The sequence below is a fragment of the Acomys russatus genome, chromosome 9 (genome assembly GCF_903995435.1).
Source record: "Acomys russatus chromosome 9, mAcoRus1.1, whole genome shotgun sequence".
Classification (NCBI taxonomy): domain Eukaryota; kingdom Metazoa; phylum Chordata; class Mammalia; order Rodentia; family Muridae; genus Acomys; species Acomys russatus.
The window spans coordinates 40,744,836-40,767,660 of record NC_067145.1 but is presented as its reverse complement, the minus strand read 5'-3'; the positions used below and the strand labels follow the sequence as shown (position 1 = coordinate 40,767,660).

At 43.4% G+C, this 22,825-nt stretch overlaps 1 protein-coding gene across 3 annotated transcripts in view; it reads left to right on the top strand.

The window, feature by feature from the left end:
* Window positions 1-22,825, top strand: part of Epc1 (enhancer of polycomb homolog 1) — an 82,297-nt gene that overhangs the window by 26,482 nt on the left and 32,990 nt on the right. The window contains exons 1-2 of one of the 3 annotated variants that reach the window (XM_051151188.1): window positions 223-677; window positions 1,763-2,053. The exons of 1 other annotated variant lie outside the window; for it this stretch is intronic. In XM_051151188.1, coding sequence (XP_051007145.1) covers window positions 525-677; window positions 1,763-1,795 — 186 coding nt within the window. In that variant the 5' untranslated portion in view covers window positions 223-524 and the 3' untranslated portion in view covers window positions 1,796-2,053. Of the gene's footprint in view, window positions 1-222; window positions 678-1,762; window positions 2,054-22,825 lie in introns of those variants that run through there. One more of the 3 variants, XM_051151186.1, reaches the window with a different exon arrangement.

Genomic DNA, 22,825 nt, shown 5'->3' with positions numbered 1-22,825 from the left:
ATCCCTGCCGCTCTCCTCCTCCGCCGCCGCCTCTCCAGGGCCCGCGCGGGCGCCGGCAGCCGCTCGCCGCCTCGCCCGTCCGAGGGACCGCGCAGGGCGGGCGGCGCTCGCGGCCGGGCGGAGCGGCCGAGGCGAGGCGAGGCCGGCGGGCCGGGGGTTGGCGGGACGCGCGCTCCATGCCGCGCCGCGCCGGCGCCCGCTCGAGCCCGCGCTCCCCCCCGCGCGTGCCCGCGCCGCTGCGCGATGCAGTGTGGGGAATGGCTGGGGTTGGCTGAAGAGCGCACAGTGGAGTTTTAATGTCCGCCATGTTGGCCATGGCGTATTGAAGAGAGCGAGTGAGCGAGGCGCGGAGCGGCACAGCCTCCCACCCTCCCGGCTGGTGTCAGGGCCCGGACGGCGGGCTTTGCGCTCCGCCCCCAAGTCCCCGGCAGCGGCAGGCGAGTGGAGACCGAAACCCCGGTTCTCCATGATCCCGCTGGCCGGGGCCGTTTCCCCAGAGCGGAGAGGTATCTGCTGCGCCTGAGATGAGTAAACTGTCGTTTCGGGCGCGGGCGCTGGACGCCTCGAAGCCGCTGCCGGTCTTCCGCTGTGAGGATCTGCCCGACCTGCACGAATACGCCTCGATAAACCGGGCCGTGCCGCAGATGCCCACCGGAATGGAGAAGGAAGAGGAGTCGGTACGTGTTAACTCCCCTGTCCGACCCGCCGCCAGGCCCGCGCCCTCCGCTGCCCGCGGCGGCGGCGGCGGCGGCGGAGCAGCAGACCCACACAAAATGGCCGCCATCTTCTCTCCGCCGCCGACTCTCGGTCGCCGGCCGGGCCTGTCCCCCCCGCCTCCCCGGTGCTCGGTCCCCGGCCGCTGCGGCCCGGCGGAGCCCACCCTCCCCCTCGAAGGCCTCCCGCCGTCCCCGGCCACTGGTACCGGGGATCCCGCGGAGTTCGGGGCCCCCCGAAAGGCACAAAGGGGTCACGTGACGAAGCCGCCGGCAGCCATTTTGTGGTCTCAGTTCTTGGGTTGGGCCTTGTGCATCCGGAGAGGGGAAGCGGGCTTGGGCGGCGGTGGGGGTGCCGCGAGCCGGGAGCGGGCCGCGCCTGCAGGCCCCTCGAAGGGCCGCTGGGTGGCGCTCCGGGGCCGCCGCGGCCAGGCGACGGCCGCGGACTCGGTGCGGTCCCCACGTGGAGGAGCCTCCGAGGGGCCTGTCATGGCAAGGGCGCTCCCGCGTCTGCCCAGACGCCTTTCCCTTTGCAGAAGATAAAACTCCCGGCATCGTCTTGCTTCCACCCGCCGTGCTGGTTATCCGGCAGGTTTAAGAAAATAAATAAAAAAGAAAAAGTCCCCTACTTTTTTGATCTTTGAGACAATGTTGCAGATTTGTTTACAGTTCGTTACTCAGTTTCTAAAGCCTGCAACTTTTTAAGTCATTTGTAAATCAAATTTAGGTTCGCCTGGTTTCAAAGTAAACATTGGGAAGGCCTGGTTTAAATAAGCTCTAAGGCCCCTTTCCCACTAATAGCAGAGCTAAAGTTGAGTGAATTCTTCACAGAGGTGCTAACAGTAAGATCTCCAAACTGGATTGGGCTGCGGTAATTACTTTATTGTTTATACAGCTAATAGATGACTTACTGTAGCCTTGGCCTTTAACTTGCCGTGGAAGTTGGGCCCAGACACAGGTAATAGAATCTACCTGTCATTTCCCCCAGATCGTTAACATTATAACTTGATGACTTGTAATTCTAAGGACTTGCATACATTGGTTTCCAGGTACAGCCACTTATACAGGGTGCAGTGTGTTGACAGTTCAAGGAAGTCGAGGATTCCCATGGACTTGTGTGCTCCAATTTTGTTGTGGAAAATTGTACTGTAATACTTTTGATGGTACTGTAAGAATTTCCTATTCTCTGTAATGTTTTTCAAAATAAAACTCTTTAAACTGCTTGGGTTGTTTAACCTTTTAAAGTAAAATAGTTTGACAGTCAAATGTTCCTTTGGGGTGGAGGGTCTTGAGTCTCACTTCACAGCTGAGTGCTAAGTGGTTGGAGTAGCCGAGGTGTGTGGGTTTCTGGTTTAGCAGCTTACTGTCTGTGAGAGCAGTGCTCTGTATTTTGACTTGTATCAACTTAGAGTAGAATATGGCAACACTGTTTACTTTTAAAATAAGTGATTTGTTTTTGTTTTTGTTTTTGTTTTTTTAAATTAAAGTACTTGTGACTGCAGCATCTTGTCTTTTTGTTTTATTTTTGTTTCTCTATGTAAGTTTTACAGATACTACTTTCAAGTTGGGGTGCTGGTGTTACCCTGCTGGAGGGATTAATTTGTAGCTCTTGTGCATCTAAGGTGGAAATCATTAGCTAAGCAAGACCCACAGCACTTTAGCAACAGAGTTAAGTCTTGCTTGTCTGAGTCTTTCAGACAGTCCCAAGAGCTACGACCTAAAATGAGAGCTCAGCTCACCTGAAGGCTCTGTCAATGCATATTAACATTTACAGATCATTTTTGTTCACGGAAACAATTTTGGTAGTGTGCGGTGGCTGTCACTGGGTTTTAGCCAGTCAAGTTCCACCTTTTGTTAGATATGGGGATTTCTTTTTCCCCTTCAGAGTATCCTTTTCCATCATCTGCTTTAGAATTTTTCAAGTCACAACCAACCGAAACTGTATTATGGATGAATCGTAGATGTCTTAATAGAAAACCTTAAAATCCTTTGGAAGCAAACCGCTCCACAATCCTGTATGCCAAGTCACTAGTGACAGGCTCTGTAAGCCTCGGCATTGGCAGTAGTGTGTTGTACAGCACTGAAAAGTACTAAGCGTGATGTAATTTGGAGTAGAGAGAGCTAAAGTGAAGTTCACCCGCAGGCACATGGGCTGTGCTTCCTGCCAGCACCTGTAACCTGGGACCTGGACTGCCTGGCTAGTTTAAGGAAAAGTGTGTCTCAGTTTTGAGACTGTTAGAAATAGGATCTAGTTATCAGAATCCAACTTCATGGGTTTATAGGATTCTAATTAGACAAAACAGATTTAGACGAAGATAGTTTCTTATCTACTGCTTTATATGAAACATTTCATGATTAAAAAAAAAATACATCTGCAGAATTGTATCTCTTGTAAAACTACCTAAGGATATAATTGTTGCCTTTATAATAGTTCTTGTGGTTAAAGAAATCGAGGTTTGGATCTGGTTGTGTAGCCCAGGTTTGCCTCAGATACACTGTCCCCTTCCTTAGCCTGGTGGGTACTGGGATTAGGTGTAAGTTGCCATAGTCAGTTTAGAAACCTCTTAGCACTGGGAGGATAACTTTTCAATGTACTTCTGTTCTGGCAGCCTTAGTAATAAAAACTGAACAAGGATTAAACCCGGTAGCAGAAACCTGTGTTCTGAAGGCTGGGGCCAGCCCAGGATATATATCAAGATCCTATCAAAATCCAGGTGTGGTGGTGCACGCCTTTAATCCCAGCATTTGGGAGGCTGTGAGTTCTAGGCCAGCCTAGTCTACAAAAGTGAGTCCAGGACAGCCAGGGCTACACAGAGAAACCCTGTCTCGAAAAACCTTTAAAAAAAAAAATCCTACAAAAAAATGAATTCAAAAGCAAAGGAGTAAGACCCTACTTTTGTGGTAAAGCATTTACCTAGTAGAAGGACCTGGGTTCATAACCCCAATACCTTTTTAAAAAGATGGCCATATTGGCCTAATTACATTTTTGGTTTGGTTTGGGTTTGGTTTTTGTTTTTGTTTTGTTTGGTTGGTTTGGGTTGGTTTTTGGTTTTTGGTTTTTTGAGACAGGGTTTCTCTTTTAGTCCTGCCTGTCCTGTACTTTCTAAGTAGACCAGGTTGGCCTTGAACTCGAAGAGATCCACCTCTCTCTGCCTCCCAAGTGCTGGGACTAAAGGTGTGTGCCACCATGTCCAGCTAGTATGCTTAATTTTTTAAGAGACAAGTTTAAGTAAGTGATGATACACACACACACACACACACACACACACACACACACACACACACACACACACTTTTTGGCAGGTAAAAGTAAATTGTTACTCCACTTAAAAACTTTATTGTAAAACAGAAAGATAACTGGATTGTAGTGCTTGAAGTGACTAAATTGTAAATGCTGGGGATTCAGTGTTTCAATTCATATCGTGTGATAAGAAACAACTTGCTAATTCAAAAAGTAACAGTTGATGGAAATTTTGTATTTAGAGTCACCTGTAAATTTCAAAGTCAAGAAAAACAATAGACTAGTAACTTCATGAGAAAAGTGAATGTTGTAAGAGTGGGAGAATAAAAAAGACAAGTTTAAAAAAACAAGTGAAAGGTAGATGTCCCGTTATCATTTAGCATCTCTTGATTATGTAATCTCATTATCTATAATACCTTAACTGTGCCACAATTTTACTTACAACTGGAAGATACCTTTCCAAAGAGATTTAACACTATTGGATGGGTTTTTTACAGTTGACTTAAGTGATTAAAATTGGAACTTTATAGTTTTCTTGTACAGAAACATTTGCAGGTTTTAACTAGTTGTGTTTAAAATGGTGTTTGGCAAATTGGAGCTGCTTTAACTTTTCCAGAGAGCACTTAGGGGAGCAGGCCGTCATTCCTGAGGAGAGAGCACTTAGGGTCATTCCTTAGGAGTGGAGGTGGAGCCTGTTATCTGGCCAGACTGAGTTGGGTGTGATATTTGAACTAATTGGAATAAGATGATACCGAATTGAAATTAGCCATGTGGTCTCTTGAGAGTGAAAGAATAGAATCTAGTTACCATAATCCAACTCTGTAGATTTATAGAAATCTAACTGTACAATCTTGAAGTCCTGCCTTGTCTCACCTTCATTCCTGTCTGGTATAGTGTTACTACACCCAAGTAAAGGATTTATAGACAGATTTGGTTTTCTTCTAAAATTTTTTTAAGGGAGGAAAAAATTGGAAATATGCACATATTCCTAATGTAAAAAGCTAATATAAAAATTTTTGAGAGGTCATTTTTCAGCTTTATAAAAATAAGTTTGACAGTTTAAGTGATAAGCTTGAAACTCTGATTGCCTTTTGAAAGAGAGCTATGGGGTTGTGCTTGTTTTTGTTTTTTGTCCTTAGCATGTTAAACCAAGTTTATCTCTTGCGTCTAAAGCTCCAAAATTCACCCATTTTTTTCCCCATTCTTTCAACAGTTTTGCAAGTGAAGCAAAATACCCATTGTTACAGAAGCAGAATTTAAAAAGTACAGATGGGGCTGGAGAGATGGTTCAGCCATTAAATTAAAGGCTAGGCTCACAACCAAAGGTAGAAGAAACTACAGGTGGCTGGATGGTTCAGCCATTAAAGGCTAGGCTCACAACCAAAGACAGAAGAAACTGCAGGTGGCTGGGTTAGGAAGGCGCTGAAGACCTGGACATTTTGCATTAGACAGCAAAGGATCTAGACACAAAGGTATTTGAGAAAACAAAGTTTAATTTTCAATAGAAGTTTCTTTTATTGCTGATGATATTTGCTTACTTGAGAGATGTCAGGGCACTGAGGCTTGCCATGAACTCCTGTAGTCCAGTCTGCTCGCCGAGGCCAGGATTACAGAGGTACGACAGTCACACCTGAGTTGAGTAGAAGCTTCCTGCTGGGGTTCAGAGGTGCTGTTCTGGAAGCTGGTGAATCCCCACCATAAGCATATGAGAATTGGGGAAGTGTTTTTCAAAGGACAAGGCTTATACTTTCTTGAAATTTTAATGGGAACTTTATTTCATCTCAATATGGCAGTTGTTTTTAAAAATAAATCTAATAAAGGGACAATAAGAAGTAGACAATCCCAAAAGAAACTAAAGAAAAAACTATAAACAGGACCTATGGAAAATGTCCATACCGGGCTGCCTCAAATATTGTTAAACGTGTTCTTTCTGGATCTTTTATATATTCATTTGGGAACCAGGCTCTGTAGGGATACCGGCAGCAGTCATGTGCCATCTTTTCATCTAGAGACAAGGTCGTTGAGACCACAGAGAGTCAGTGAGTTTAACTTCCACTTTATTATGCACTTTGATATTGGGGTTAGTTTATATCTCAACTTCATTTTTTAAAAAAGAAATTACAATAAAAATGAATGGCTTGTGTATCTAAAGGAAGTTCTGTAGGTTATTTGTGAATCAGCAATACAATTTTTTACCAAATTACATTTTCTTTTCGTTACTGGAACTTTAACAGCACTGTTTTAAATACAGAGAAAACAAGGGATAGAAGACTTTGTAAAAGCTTGTAAGTCTCAGGAAGGATTAACTATTATACCAGTGTTCTGTTAAAAACAGAATGAGCTTTATTTGGTTGTGTAAAGGCTTTTGTTTTGTTTTGGGGTTGTGTTGGTTGGTTGGTTGGTTGGTTGGTTGGTTTCTCTGTGTGACAGTCCTGGCTGTCTTTTCATTTCCATAGCTCAGGTGTTTGTCTTTTGTTTTTGGCTTTTCAAGACAGTTTCTATGTAGCCTTGGCTGTCCTGGACCGGGCTGGCCTCAAACTTACAGAGATAGATTTGCCTGCCTCAGCCTCCCCAAGTTCTGGGATTACAGGCATGTGTCACAATGCCTTACTTCACAGACCAGTTTTTAAAGATTGCTTGTTTACTTATTTTCATTTTATGAGACACAGTTTCTCTCTGTAGACCAGGCTGGCCTTAAACTCAGAGATTTCCTCTCCACCCCCCTTCCCTGGGATCAAAGGCGTGTACCACCATGCTCAGCAGGTTTTGTTGTTAATAAGTGTTCTTTGTACACATATGAGAATATTGATTCTGACTACATCTGTGTTTCTACTTCTTAGAATTAGATAGCACACAAGGAATTGAGATTTTATATTGGAATTAGTAAAACAAGTTGCTTCTGGGTACATAGTAGTGATAGGAAAGTGTAATAGAACTTTTAGAGATAGAAGAGTATTTTTAACTTCTGAACTAAGTTTTGGACCATTAAAAATGTTGTTTCTAAAGTTAGGCATGGTGGTTCCTGTCTGTAGTCCTGCAGAGGGTGAGAATGAGGTCGAAACTGCTTTGTGGTGAAAAGTGAGATCTGTTGCCGAAGGGAAAGAAGAGGCAGTGACTTGCTACGAGAGTATGTCAGGCTGTAAGGAAACCACTGATTTGTGTCCAGTGGACTCCTGATGATGTTGCCTCCCGCACATTTTGTTAGTTTTCTGAAAGTCCGTGGTGATAAGTGACTAGGCTGTTAGAGTACTTTAAACTTAGTGGGTGCCCAGCTCTGGACTTTTAACTGCAGTAATTAAGTTTCATCCAACAGTCACTGTCTGTTGCCATGTTGTAAATAGATAATAAATTTCCTAGTCTTGAGAAGTTTGTGATATTCTGTCTGGGTTGCAGCCTTGATTGAGTGCAGAAGTGAATTCTTGAACAATACAATGTTAACTTTAAAAAGCTTGCTTTAGCTTTGGAGGTGCATTGTGACATGGCTTACTGAATTTTGCAATAGATTCCTGAAATAAGTCATTAATATGTTCCCCTTAGTATTAGCAAGTATACACCTAACAATTTAAAATGTCTTGTGGGTGATTTTTTTTTCAGTTCCAGGCTTTGTATGTATTGGAATGAATTAATTTCATAATTCAGAACCCAAATAGCACTTACATGCTACGAAAATGCACCTGGACTGAGTCCTTTAACCAGCCACTTACCCTCACTTATGAACTTAGTGTGGCTCCACCTTACGAGGTAGCTTTGAGAAGTAAAGAAGGCATGTATAAAAATGGTGAACACATGCATGCTATTGCCAAATGCTAGTTAGTTTTTAGAATGATCTTTTATTGGTGCTCAAAAGTAGTTTAACATTTATGTAATCAAAAGTCAATGATTAACTAGTATAAAATGTGTTCTCCTCCCGAAAGAGTTCCATAATACAGTTGTAAAAACTGTCTTTACATTTAGGTGATTATTAAAACTGGGAATTAAGCCTGGTGTGGTAGCACATGCCTTTAATCCCAGCACTCAGAGGGTAGAGGCAGGCAGACCTCTGAGTTCAAGGCCTCTGCTCTACAAAGCAAGATCCAGGACAGCCAGGGCTGTTTCATGGAGAAACCATGTCTCGAAAAACCAAATAAATAAGTAAATAAAAATAAAGCTGGGAATTAGGTAGAAAATAAGTTTAGTCCAGTCAGAGATGTCTCTTGGGTGGGTATACCTAAGACCATGTTTTCTCAGCTAAGAAAGACAAGGTCCTGACCTATAATAGTTTCCTGCTAAGGTAATATTGTGCCTTAAGTCTTGAGTTAATTAATGACGTCATTTGCCTATCATTTACAAAAAGGTAGTCAAGGCTCGTGGATAATTGGTTCTGCTTTAGTCGTCGAAGGCTCAAGTTTAAAGCCAAGCTTTGAAGGATATATAGGAAATAAATGGATGAAATAGTCATTGAGTACTTTTGATTATTGTTGAGAATTTGGGGTTAGAGCTAGCGTTCTGTAATCACAGTTTCATATAACTTTTTTTTTAACCTTGATTTTATGTGCATTGTTGTTTTGCCTGCATGTGTGAGAATGTCAGATCTTGGAGTTACAGGCAGTTGTGAGCTGTTATGGGTGCTGGGATTTGAACCTGGATCCTCTAGAAGAGCAGTCAGTGCCATTAACCACTGAGCCATCTCTCCAGCTCCCTCAAATAACATAAATAATGTATCAGCAAAAGATGTCTGAGGTTAAAACAAAATATAAATATAGTAGTTTTGAAACGTAAAGCAAAAATTTGGTCATTGTTTTGGTGATACTTGAGGTGAGAGGCATTATGCAGACAGTAACAGAGCTAAGTGCATTTTGTCCCCTTGAGTAACAAATGTTGCAAGTTCTGGGAAACAAATGAGCCTTGTGAGTACAGCAGTGGCCACGAAAGGGTGTCCTATGTGGGTCTTACTCTCCAGCCTCTTGGCCCTATGAGGGTGGGAATTGTGTTTCAGTTGCACATGGGTGTGTTTCTAGGGTCTGAAATAGTGTCTGGCATATAGTAAGTGTCAATATTTAATAATGACAGGATGAGAAGGAAGGTATAAAAAGTAAACTTTTACCATAATTCTTAAGTGGCAATGAGACAAAAACACAGAATTCCAGATAGAAGGGAGACAGTTTTTTTAAGCAATGGTCAAATCATACTTACCTGAGACTTGAATGGTGAGAATGACCCAGCCCTGTGAAGACCTTTCAGGCAGACAGTCCAAGGATGATAACTAAAGATGACCCGTGTGACCACAACACTGTGAGGCCCCTAAGTGCTCAGGGGTAAGGACTTGGAAGTACTTTGAAATAAAGTTTCATATAAAGGAGCAACATACACTACCTTCCTCTCCCCCCCCCCCCAGATCATTCTGAAACACCATGTGGAGAGTAAGTCCTTTTGGGCCAGAGTGGCCGGGTAGGGAGTATTCCCATGGGGCTTGTGCATTTAGACTCTGGAACTCCAGTGGTTGAAGCTGTTTGGGAGTGTATGGAACCTTTAGGAGGTGGGATGTCGCTTGAGTAAGTGAGCCATTGGGCATCCAGGCTTGAAACAACCCTTCCTGTCTCACTTCCAGTTGACTTGTCTTCCTTGGTCAACATCTTGGAACAAGCGACTGTAACAAGATCCTCCAGCCACCTCCTCCCCCTTCCCACATTATAGCCTATATCCTCTTAAGCTGTGAAACAAAAGGAGCCTTTCCAGTCTTAGGATGCATTTCTCTAATGTTGTGTAAAAACAATGGAAATTGTAGCTAATAGTACTATTTCACTGATAGACTTCAGCACACGCTTGGTATTTAAAGTTACGGCCTACAACTCAAGAACTGTTAGAGGTTAGGTGCAGCCAAGACTGTGGGAAAGGTTACGTGGTTGACTTTGTGCTGTGGGCTTGTTCCACTGAGTGATAGAAAGGAATATTTGTTAGAGAAATAATAAAAGGTGAAAGGGGGAACATAGCAAGTACAGGAGGTGCTTTGGAATAAATACATTTGCTGTAAAAGGCAGGGTAAGGAATCGGTAGAAACTGGAAGGGACTGAGGTCTGCAGATGATTTATAAAAATGTGTTACAAAGTCCTAACTCAAAAGCTGAGCCTCAGATTGGTTTGTGGTCACAGCACAAGGAAGAAATCCCAAATACAGCCTTGCAGCACAATGTGTTGAGACAGAATTCATTCAGAGTTTGAGTGATGTACAAAGGCCGCACAGAAAGAGTGCCAGCTTTCCCGAAGCTGATGTAAGCTGATGAGGAACTTCAAGCTTGTAGGAGGAGAGATGGTTCTAAAAACGTAGGGCCAGAAATGTTACCCAGCCTGGCCAGGAAGGACATCAATCTAGAAGAGCACTCTGGAGACCTTTTGCCAGTGTTGTTCTAAGCTAACGTTCTGGGCGTGGAAAGATGGAGCACTAGGCTCAAATGAATCTGAGGTTAAAACAAGTTGTGTTGCAGAGCAAAGACCACACTATGGCTGACACTCAAATAGCCTGCAGCCCAAAACTCAGCATTTGGCATTCAGCTCCAGTCACCAAGATGGGGTTAGGCATGCTGAGGCACACCTGTAATTTTAACACACTGAAGCTGAGGCAGGAGGATTGCTTCAAGTTTGAGATCAGCCTGGACTCCATAGTGTTCAAGGCTCTGTCTCAGAAAGGGGGAAAATTTGCCACTCAAAGAACAGAAAAATGTGGCCCATTCGGTTATCACATGAGTGGATAAAAGCATTTAAAGGTATAAGGAACAGCAAAGTACTCCAGTTAACATAACAGTGATTCCGTTCATAAAGATGAGGTGATCCTATCTTCTCCAACTCAGTGGCTCTGCTCCTGATAACTCTGTCTCTGCAGGGTCCCTTCAATAGGGGAGTTGGTTACTAGTCAGGAGAAGGAATGCCCCCTCTTCTAAGGAAGGAAGACAAGCTATGGGGGCAGTGCTATTTAGTTGAATTGGTCATGAGGATGAGGCCACATATCCTAAACTTACGTTTCTCTGTGCATAGCAAGTGAGGTCATCACTAGTGAGGAGGGAACCTGGAATCTAAGGGAAGACAAAACTTACTGGGAAAATGTAAAAGGGTTGATGGATTTGTGATCGTTTAAAAATGATCGCTTGGACGACTCAATGAGAATCAAGCATCCAACTTAAATTTTGGTACAAAATGTAGACAATAGGGTTTATCTGAGGTTGAAGTTCGTCCAGCAAATACAGAAGAGGATGTGAAGAATGGTGAAATCACAAGTATTTATCAAGTAAATTAAGTAAAGCAGAGGAAGAAGATATAGGGGGCTAATTAGTGGGTAGTAAAAAATAAATTTGGGGCCTACTGGAATGGAAGGCTCTGTGGAAATTGTTTCGAGAATAGGAGTGCATGAGTGGGTGAAAGGAACCAAGTCAGGAAAGTAAAGAACAGGATGCTTGTGTTTAGATTTTAGAGGTATAGTTCTTGGTAAAGGCCGGTTTTGTGGAGTAGAACCTCAGGAGTAATCATAGAAGTGCCTGAGAGAAGGCCGGGCGTGGTGGCACACGCCTTTAATCCCAGCACTCGGGAGGCAGAGGCAGGTGATTCTCTGTGAGTTCAAGGCCAGCCTGGTCTACAAAGTGAGTACAAGACAGCCAAGGCTACACAGAGAAACCCTGTCTCGGGAAAAATAAAATAAAAAGTGCCTGTGAGAGTCATGGTATTGGTGATTATAGGAGCGGATACTTTCAAGAATGATAACAGGGTGTGGCACGGGACCGTGGTGATCTCTGGCTGACCAGAGTATGCGATGGCTCTAGAACAGCATGGTTGTATGAAAGGACAACAGCAACAAAACATGTGTGGATTAGCTGTGGAAATCAAGGAAAATGGTGCCCTACCTGTAGGTGTGGGCGATAAGAAAGATAGCTGCATGAGCTTGGGAGACACTGCAGAACCAGTTAGATTAACACATGGAAACCAGAAATGGAAGAATTGGAGAGGTCAGGGAAAATAGAAGGATTGGGTCACATTAGCTGCTGTTGAGAGCAGAATGCAGGGCAGAGCCAGAACCGCCCTGTTGGTTCTCATAGTCTGCAATACAGTTTATACAGCCCGAACCAGAGGCTGAGCTGTGTGAGCGCACCATGCTGCAGTCAGATGGAGGAAGCCTGAGGAAGGGCTGCTCCACTGGGTGCAAGTTCTCGGACCCTGAACATGGAGAGGTGCTTGCCACTCCTCGTGGACAGTTCCATAAGTCTCCTGTTGAGAGGAGGGGCTCCTGCCGCTGCCTCCCAGTGCTGTGATTACAGCAGTACACCACCACACTTCATAATAACCTGCACAAGAGTTTTCCCAAAGAACAACTGTTTCAGTACTCAGGAAGTGTGCCTTTATGGGTTGTTGTAGAATATCTAAGACCTCGCCTTCGTTCTCTGCATTGCTTCTTAGCAGGTTTAACTGTCTTCCTACCTGGGGACTTCCTGGAAGTGTTGGAGGCTACTTTTCAGTTGTCACAGTTATTGAGGTATTACTGCAGTTATTAGGAGGTGGCCTTTATACATCTCACAATACAAAAATATTCCCACAGAACATTCCAGTAGATAAAATTTGTATGTGAATTAACTGTACCTAGGCCCTAGTACCATGTTTCTCAGAGGTTGGGGGCAGGGGGGAGCGCTTTTGAGACATAACTGCTTTTCCTAGGAATGCAGCTAGTATGTAAGTGCTGTGTGGCATATTCTTTTTGGACTTGCTCAGAACCTCTTTAAGCATTGTCACTTCATTGTAATACTTCTGTGTGAGGACTCAAGATCAATTTAACTTCTTTTGGCTTTAGTCCTTGAAGTGCAGAAGTGTTCGGTAGGTTTTAAAATGCCACAGCTTTAAATCACGAAGAGGATTATTGGTTGTGGAGTGTTTTAATAAATCAGTGGGCTTTGATTTTTATACACGTATGAGTTTTTTGTTGTTGTTATTGTTTTAAAGATATATAGTGTTTTGCTTGCATGTACACCAGAAGAGGGCATCAGATTTCATTATAAATGGTTGTGAACCACCATGTGGTTGCTGGGAATTAAACTCAGGATCTTTGGAAGAGCAGACAGTGTTCTTATCCTCTGAGCCATCTCTCCAGCCTCCCCCCCCCCTTTTTTAAATTTATTTTAAGTTTATGTTTGTTTTGCCTGTGTTATGCCACACACATGTATCTGGCCTCAGAGGCACTGTATCCCCCACTTCTGTCAGATCCCCTGGAAAACAGATGGCGGTGAGCTGCAATGTGGGTGCTGGGACTCAAACCTGGGTCTTCTAGAAGAGCAGCTGGTGTTCTTACCTGCTGAGCCTCTGTAGACCTAGCCAGGTCTGGTTTTATTTATGATTTAATATGACATAATGGATTCAGAAGCATTGCTTACTAGACAAGAAAGTTAATTCAGATAAATCGCTTCTTTAACTGTGTGCTCAGTTTCCTGTGGGATGTGTTGGGTGCATCAATGCATTATGAAAAAGTTATTAGATGTCTAAAGGGGGTGAGGAGAGAGGGAGGTTCTAAGAATCTCTGTACAGAGGTTAGAGCACTTTGTTGGGAAGGTTTGTGGTCACTTTTCCCGTAGAGGAAGGTACAGAGCCCCTTTGTGTGATGTAAACGGCCCCGGCATGATCTGGCCACTGTCTCCACTTGTTCCCTTTCCCTTTGCTCCTTTGCTCTTCCTGCCTTTCTCTCCTGTTGTTTGTGGCATCATTTTGTGTTGCTCCAGCAGAGCTAGATTTATTAAGAAGAGGTAAGAAAGAACTTATAAGAGTTGGAGGGTGCCAATAGAAGAAACCCCTTGAAATCTGTACTTGTTGTACAACAAATTAGCCCCGGGTTTGCCAGCTTGAACCTATGTTTTGGTACTGAGGGCTGAGGATCTAGAGGTGGCTTATCTCCATGTTGCTGGCCTGGAGCCGTAACGTAGATGTCCTTTCGACAGAGCACCTCTCTTCCTCCAAATAAAAGTGGTGAATAAGGGCCACAGTCTTTTATGATCTGATTTCACAATTTATATGCTGTTAATATGCTCTTGGTCACATAGATCCACCCAGGCAAAATGTAAGAGGGCTTTATACATGGCCAGGACTGAGATGTCACCATAGGCTTCACACGCCTTCCACAGTCTTACTAACCTCTGCCCAAAGTCCCCCAGGGCTCATCCTACTACAGTCTGAGCTTGAAGTCTGGTGTCTTACCTAAGTCAGTTTCAGTACAGTTGAGAGTTGCTCATGAGTATAATTCTTCTTGACCTAGAAAGCTAAAAATAAAGAAGTTTATTACCTGCTTCCTCCAACATGTAATACTGAGCCACATTTTCAGCCAAGTCCCATTGTTTGCTTTCTGCCAATCTTTGGGCTTTTAAAAAAAAGATTTATTTATTTATTACATATACAGTGCTCTGCCTACATGCATGACAGAAGAGGTCATTAAATCACATTATAGATGGTTGTGAGCCACTATGTGGTTGTTGGAATTGAACTTAGGACCTCTGGAAGAGCAGTCAGTATGCTTAATCTCTGAGCCAACTCTCAGCCCAATATTTAGGTTTCTAAGGGTCTCCGTTTTTTACTATTTCTTGTCTCTTTGCAGTCCAAGAGACAGTGTTCTTTTTTTAAAAAAAAACTCTATGAGTTTTCTTCAAATTGTATTCCGTTCTATTAGTTGAAACCATTTGTGTGATTAAGTTACTCATTTGGTTTTGCCCATTCTAGCCTTGAACTGGCTGTGCAGTCTAGGATGACCTTAAATTCCTAAGCCTTCTGCTTCCATCAGCCACGTCCTAGTGTGCACTTGGCTTGTGAGAGTAAACTTCTTTAGATCATACCTTACTAATCCTGCGAAGAGACAACACTCCTGCCTTACTGAAAAGCTCTGGGCTAATGTACCCTCGGAGTCCTTACTTGTGCTCCCAAGGAAGGAAGATCCCCACCAAGGCCAGCCTGGGCCACATAACAAGACCCTGTCACAAGAAAGACCGGAACTCAGCATGCCTTTTGGACCCGGATTTCTGGCATTGTCAGGGTTTGCTTGTTTGTTTGATTGATTATATTTTGGTTTGGGGGTGGGGGATTGGCTCAGCGTCCATTTCCAAATGTTTGCTTTATTTGTAAGGAGGCACTGCAATTTTTCAAAACCATCACCCTGTTCTTGTTTTAAGAGCCCCTGATTTACTTATGTTTATTACTATGTATACCAGAAAAAAAAAATTCTAACTTTGGCTCAAAAAGTCTCCCTAGTTCCAACATCTAGCTCACTAGGTAAAATTTCCACTTTTCACAAATCTAAAGGCAAAAGCATAAACTTTCTGCCCCTTGCTTGAGTGTATATGCCTTTGTTTTTATGCCTTCACCTGCACAGCCATGTGACACACTGCCAGGCTTTATCAGTGTCCTCTTCACTAATGAGCTCTTAGGTCAGTGGAGCAGTTCCAAAACTATTGTGGTATTTAGGTTTTTGTTAGGACAGCAAAGAATAAGTATCAACATGTGTTATCTGTTACCATGCAACTATCTCAAAGTTAGCAGCTTGAAATATCAAACATTTATAATCTCATGGTTTCACGGGGTCTAGGAGCCACTTTCCTGGCAGTTCTGACACGCTTTCAGAAGAATCCTTCAGAGTTGCCAACACTGCTTCCTTGCAGACTACTTCCAGACTCACATCCTCAGCCCATGGCTTCTGTCCATCATCATCCAGGCCTCCATTGGCTATCCGCATGACTTACATAGCATCTGGCTTCCTCCAGAGCATAGGACCCAAGAGAGGCTGAGAGCGTACCCAAAGTCTTGTCTCTAGTTATCTAATCCTATAAATGGCATAGGGTCATTTTTGCCTTGCTGCTCACACATCAGCCAGGATTTTGAATACCAAGAAGCAGTTGTGTCTCAGATTAGTCTTGAAGGCTAGCCACCATAGGCCCTCTGCCCATTGGGCAGTAATGTCCCTTTTTACTGTCACCTCAGTTAAAACCCTTTTTACTGTAAACTTAGTTCAGGGCAGCCTGTCTCAGAAAAAAAAAATAGTTCTGAGAAAACTTAGCCCCCCAATAATGTCATATCCTAAATGGCACTCAGCATTTGTGTTTTGGGAGTGAGACTAATGAAGTAGAATTTAAGATATGGGTTATATAGAGGGCATGAGAAATTGTAATGAGCCAAACGGTAAGCCCGAGAGGATGTCAGGAGCTTGCCTGAATTCCTGTGCAGAGTGTACCAGCTTGCACACTGAGCTACATTCTCAAAGTGTGGCGCTGAGACTGTGGTGCCTTTTCCCTCGTGGGGCCTAACTTCATAAAAGAAATTAGACAGTGTGAGGCTCTGTCTTCCAAGTTCCCTCTTTTTTAAAGATGAGAAATATTTTGCTGCAGCTATGTTGCCACTCAGTGCAATGAAAATAAGCCAACGTGATGCCAGCTGGTGATGGCGAATGCTTTTAATCCCAGCACTGGAAAGGCAGAGGCAGGCAAATTGCTGCGAGTTCAAGGCCAGCCTGGTCTACAAAGTGAGTCTAGGACAGTCACAGCTACACAGAGAAACCTTGTCTCGAAAAACCAAAAAGGAAAAAAGAAAAGAAAGAGAGAAAATAAGCCGACTTGAAGTTCTGAAAGTCATCTTGTTTACCCTTTGAAGCAAGAGAATTAGAGTAAATCATGTATTCTCGCAATTAATTCCTTTACTTGAATTAAACTTTCTTGCATTCATTCCCATTTCTTTAATCTGAAAATGAAGATTGATGTCAAAAGCTTTCTTACTACCTACAGTTAAGTTCCCATCACCCTCGGCAGTGAGCACATACCTGAAGATTCTGTGTAATGTCCTTGCCTTTTGTGAGTTTCCCCTGTAATACATTTTCATTAAAATAAAACAGTGGGTCTTTTACATGCCCTTCTTGACTGTTGAAAAATATTCTACTAGAGTCAGAAATTTTTAAAAAAGATTTATTATTTATTATTGTGTATACAGAGCTCTGCCTGCATGTACATCTGCAGGCCAGAGGAGGGCATCTGATCACATTATAGATGGCTGTGAGCCACCATGTGGTTACTGGGAATTGAACTCATGGCCTCTGGAAGAATGGTCAGAGTGCTCTTAACCGCTGAGCCATCTCTCCAGCCCCAGAAATTATTTCTATATGCCATTAAAAACAAAAACAGTTGGTTGTATCACATATTAAGCTAATTAGTAATTTGAAATTATCAGATACTTATTTTCTCCTGTATATAATTAGAATTAATAAACATGGAATAAGTTTGAGCAAATGCAGAAAACAGGATTTTTTGAGATGGTCAGGCCTTTAAAAGCTGCTGTGGGAATATACTGCTGTTGACACATGTAAGAGAGGACTCTGATGGGTTATGACTTGCTGAACCCAGGTAACTAGGTGTCCTTTAATGAAGGAAATTGTGTGCAGCTTCTTTTAGTGTTAGTCTGAAAAAAAGAGTAACTACACAGATGTGTCACCTTTTTCATCCAAGCCATGTCACACTGCCCCAGTTTCCTTAGTTGCCCAGGTCCCAGCATCTGTTCACATCTGGCTTATGCAGTGTAATAAAGCAAGTGAACAGCAGCTGAATTCTGTTTGTAACCTTAACCAGCTGGAAAACAAAATAGATAAAACTTATTTTTATAGGTCAAATTTGACACTGTTTCAAAGAAATTTGTTTATCATACAAGTCTTCTCTCTGAATAGTGAATAATTTATTTCTTTTATAACAGTAAAATTGATTTTATACTTAGTTCTAAAGGCAAGTGAATTCCTTAGTAATTTCCTTTTAGTTAAAAGCCTATTTCCAGCACTCGGAAGGCAGAGGCAGGCGGACCACTGTGAGTTCAAGGCCAGCCAGGTCTAACAAAGCAAATATAGGTCAGCCAGGGCTGTTATATAGAGAAACCCTGTCTGGAAAAGCCAGAAGGGGGCGGGGGTAGCAGGGAGGAATGAAGCCAATTCTCTTTCTATAAGCAAATTTCTATTCCTGAGTACATTCCGTAAATAAATCCCTGACTTACGAGATGGCAGGTCGAGTTCCAGCAGCCATGTGAATGCAGGCATGGGGGCACACGTGTTCATGCTTCAGATTCGAAACCCAAGCATTCTGTGAGCTCTGGGGAAGCTGCCCAGTGCTAGTGCTGACCTCTGCACCACCACCCCAGTCCCCACATGCCAGATCTTGGTAAGTGTGGCATCAGAGCTTATAGAAGAAGAGCGCTGGAAGAAATAGTAAATAGAATAATTGCGTTTTTGACTCTGCAAGATAAAACAATGCTTATTGAAGGCATGCCTTGCTCCACTGTGTTCAGTACTTCCAGAACTGAGTGACAGAGTGATAAGGCATCAGGAAGCATAGGTACATGGTGATGACTTTCCAGTCAAGTAAATGAAGGTAGGAAGTCCACTGCCTTCCTAAATCGACTGTAGCTTCTTGTGATCCTTGTAGCCATTATTACATCTTCAGCTGTGTAACGCTTTTGTGGCTCCTTTTTTTATTTTTATTTTTAAATTATTTATTTACGTTACCTCCCACCTCTCCTCCCAGGCCCTCCCTCTCCCTCGAGTCTCCCTCATCCACCCCTCCTCCCCTTCTTTTTTTTGTGTCATCTCCAATCAGTTATGCAACCAGAAAATCTCATTGAAGCACATTATGATGAGAGAGGTTTTCTCATCAAAAATCATGGAACCTTCAGAATTGGCTAACGGGCTCATCAGAGCTCATAGAGACTGAAGTGCCAACCAGGGAGCATGCGTGGGACTGACCTATGCCCTGTGCGCATATATAAGAGTTGTGCATCTGCATCTTCATGTGGAACTCCTGAAGCAGGCGCAGACTACAATGCTACCTTTGGATCCCATTCCCCTAACTGGGCTGCCTTGCCTAACCTCAATAGAAGATGTGCCTAGTCTTACTGCAACTTGATAGGCCAAGACTGGTTGATATCCATGGGTGGCTCCTCTTAATATTAGTGGCCAACCTGAACCCAGCCATAGCTGGAGAAAGGAGTTACACACCCTTGAAAGACTCGGTTTGTGGAGCCATACTATAACCCAAGTCTCTCTTCTCCCACTGTGGGCAAGTGACATAATCTGAGTGAGCATCACCATCCCTGTAAAATGGGTATATATATATATACATAGTAATAGACCTACAAGTAAAGAGGAAGTAAGTGGTATGTGGTCTACAGATGTAACGCTTTTACTTAATAAGCTGTGTTTTGCTCTCCCGTAATTTTTACTGAGTATTGGAGGTCTTGCTGTTACAGGTCACTGTATATCAAAATTTAGACAGATGTATGCCAAAGGTCTGGGACTTGTTTGTGAAGGATTGGACAGTAGATACTTAGCTTGGCAGGCTTTCCCATCTTCAAGAGCTACTCAGCTCTCCTATGGGGCAAAAGCAGCCTTGGGCAGCCTTCAGTGACCCACCAAGGCTGAGGCTTTGTTCCACAAACATCTGTGGGCTGGATTTGACACACACACCCAGCTGCAGTTTGCAAGCCTCTAACCTTTTTTCCATAAAATGTGATGAAAAGGTGAACTTCGTGAAAAGTAGCTCACTTTAAATTCAGCAGTGGATGAGAACTGCAAGAGTTTCCCCAAATAGGTGATTCTGTTGGAGAAGAGAGTTTACCGTGTCATGGCTTAACGTTATAATTTGAAATGTATATATTTACTCCTGTGAATTTGGACCTCATGAAACTTGTCAGTACATTACACTAATAAGACATACTAAGTTTTTACAGGCCGGGCATCATCTGTGTGGGCAGAACATGGCATCTGTGAAGATGCTCCATCCTTTTTCCCAGAGTGCATTTGCTGAGATTGTTGATACACAGGGATCCTATGACTGGGCGATGCCTCTAGAACTACTTTGCAGAGACAGCACTGATGTTTTAGAACCACCCCCCTCCAGGAGAACCTTATTATAATCACCTCTTCTAGGTGGGTCAGTGCAACAGGTGTATTCTGTGCTAAGTGACACATCTTGTCAACCCTGTTCAAAACTGTATCCTGTCATTCTGCTACAGTGTCACTGACCATGTAAGCTGTGTGGCTGTGACAGGAAGACTGTTCACAAACCATCCAGTTAAGAAGAGAGATGCAACTACTTGTTTCTTTTTGCTCTTTTAAAAAGATTGGAGATCATTTCAGTTATAGAAAAGTTGTAAGAAAAGGAATAGTACAGAAGCTGAGGAGAAAACTCAGTCAAGTGATTACAGGCGCCTGCCTTCAGTTCCCAGAACCCACATAAAAAGTAAAAAGCCACTAGTGGTGGCATGGGCCTGCAATCCCAGCACTGAGGAGGTAGAGAGAGAGACCTGGGCCTTGCTGATAGCAGTGTAAAAAGCCAGTTGTGGTAGCCCACATTTTCACCCAGCACTGAAGGTGCAGAGGCAGGAGGATTCCCACACCTTGCTGGCTGGCCAGTCAAGCCAAGCTTGTAGAGCTGTGTTCAGTGAGAAGCCTTGTCTCAAAAGAACAAGGTGGACAGTAATCAGGAAGCTTGCCCCAGGAGCTCAGTGGGCACACATGCGTGCATATACACGTGTGTGTCACACAAAGAATAGTACACAGATCTCTGTGGACTTTGGACCCAGATGTAATTGTCTTATGTTTGCTCTCTTGTGCTCTCTGGTGCCCTTTCCCTGAGCCTCCCTGTGCCTTCACAAACCACCCAGTACACCATGCCTTCTTACTTTTAAGTGTTTCAGTCCTGGTTTTGGTTTAGAGGGTTTTTTTGGTTTGGTTTGGGTTTTTTGTTTTGTTTTTTTTAAAACCTCAGAGAGACAGAGAGAGAGAGAGACAGAGAGAGAGAGAGAGAGAGAGACAGAGAGAGAGAGAGAGAGAGAGAGAGAATATGAATGAATGTGTACTAGAAACTTCTATAAGACACTTGACTCTGAGTGAGAAGTGGCAGAATGCTGGACTGGAGTGTTGTGGCTGGGTGCACTCAGGAGGCAGAGACAGGGGAATCTCTGTCTGCAAAGAGTTCCAGGACAGCAAAGGTTGCTGTGTCCCACCTTTTCAAAAAGACCGCTGTAGCTCCCGAAGGGTTAGGGTTAGGGTTAGGTTCTGCTGGCTGACTGAGCTCTGCCTTTGAGGTGGGAAGTGCTGAATAGCTTCTAAGAATTAGGGGTGGGGGATGCACTAGGGCTTGGGGGACCTAGGCTTCGGGCCTGGGTGGATGAGGCAGGACAGTGAAATAAAAGCAGGAGAGACCACGGGGGGGGGGGGGGGGTAGCAGTGTACATGACCAGAGGCTTACTTGGTCCTCTGAACGTGTAATAGCCGAGGACAGCGGTGAAGCTGCGTCTGTGGCAGTGCGCCCTAGCTGTCCTGTCAGGGGATGTCAGTCTCAGTGCTGCCTACACTGGCTTAACAAAATAATGTTTGTGTTTCCTTTCACTGAGTTAGAAGAAACCACAGACAAGTGGAAAGGAGACACTGAGATGTAGACATTATCATTGTGAAGTTTTTAACCAGAAAAGGAAAAGAAAGTGGCTTTGGGCTTGTTCTAATTAAGATTGTGACTTTCCTAAAAATAAAGAACTGTTGTCCTCACGCTGCTGGGCGTCATTGTACTGAGCCTCTTTGAAAAGTGAAGTGCAGACAGCCCAAGTCTGAGGGGCCGAGGCTGGAAACCAAACTGAGTTTACTTTTGAACATGTTAGTAACTAACGCCCTGCTTGTTTGGTAAAGAAACCATCTGCCAGTTAAGTTAAAAGACAAGATGTTTTAGGAAGAAAGACAACACAAGCGAGCTCAGTGAGAAGCTGTGAATTCTCTGCATTTTCCCCCCAGGAGGTCGATTGAAGCGGGCTTGGGTGTTACCAGATTGATAAGCTGTTCCTACCACAGAAAAGCAGATGTAAGGTCTGCCCCATAGCTCAGCCTTTTAGGTGTCTTTTCAGTTTCTGCAAGTCTCAGAAACAAAAATTTGTTTTCTGGTTTGTTTGGTTTTTTTTAATTATAAATATTAAATTGCTTTATTTAAATTTTGTCATTTGTGTCTTGGGGAGTTGCTGGCCACGTGTCACACAGTGTTGGTGAGAGGTGAGGTGGCTGTGGGAGCTGCTTCTCATTACCAAACTTCTCTCTAGTGGGATGAGAGCTGTAGACTCCTGGCAGTAGCTGTAAGACACCCTGAGACTCTCACGCTCCCCAAACATGCCCAGTGCTGAGGGTCAGTAGTAAAGCAACAAATACCTCATAATGTAAAAATAACAAAACGGCTTTTATAATTTAGAAATCTGGAAATAGAATTTCAGAGTTATATTTTGAGCATAGTGGGAAATTTTTTCAGTTTATTTGTTGTGTAAAATTATAAATATTAAATTGCTTTATCATGTAACATTGTCCTTCAGTATTTTTTAACTTCCCTTGAGCATTTGAAATGTCAAAGCAAAACATATTTTGTTTGTTTCTATGAAAATTTATCTTAGTTTTTTATGAAGTCTATATGAAACCAGTCATTTGTGGACTTTAAATAACTAGTGCAATTTTTAAAAAATGTTTATTGAGTGCTTATAATGTGTTAGGTCTGATTCTTTGCCTAGAGCAAAACAAAGCAGAAAAGCACTTCTCCACTCATGGCCCCACACTCTGCTCAGAGGAGACTGACAACAAATCAGCATAGTCTCTAAGGCTAATATGCCCTGTAGAAGAATTGAAGCAGGGTTAGGAGAGGGGGCTTTCTTTTTCTTTTGTGGTACTGGAGAGCCAAACCCCAGGGCTTCAAGTGTGCTAGGCCTGAGCTACATCCCCAGCTTTTTAAAATAAGATTTTATGAAAATGTTCAAGCACTGAGTAAATTAAAGACTTTCCCAGTGATTGCTCATTTACGATACCTCACCCGCCAGCTCCTGCAGTTCACATTTAG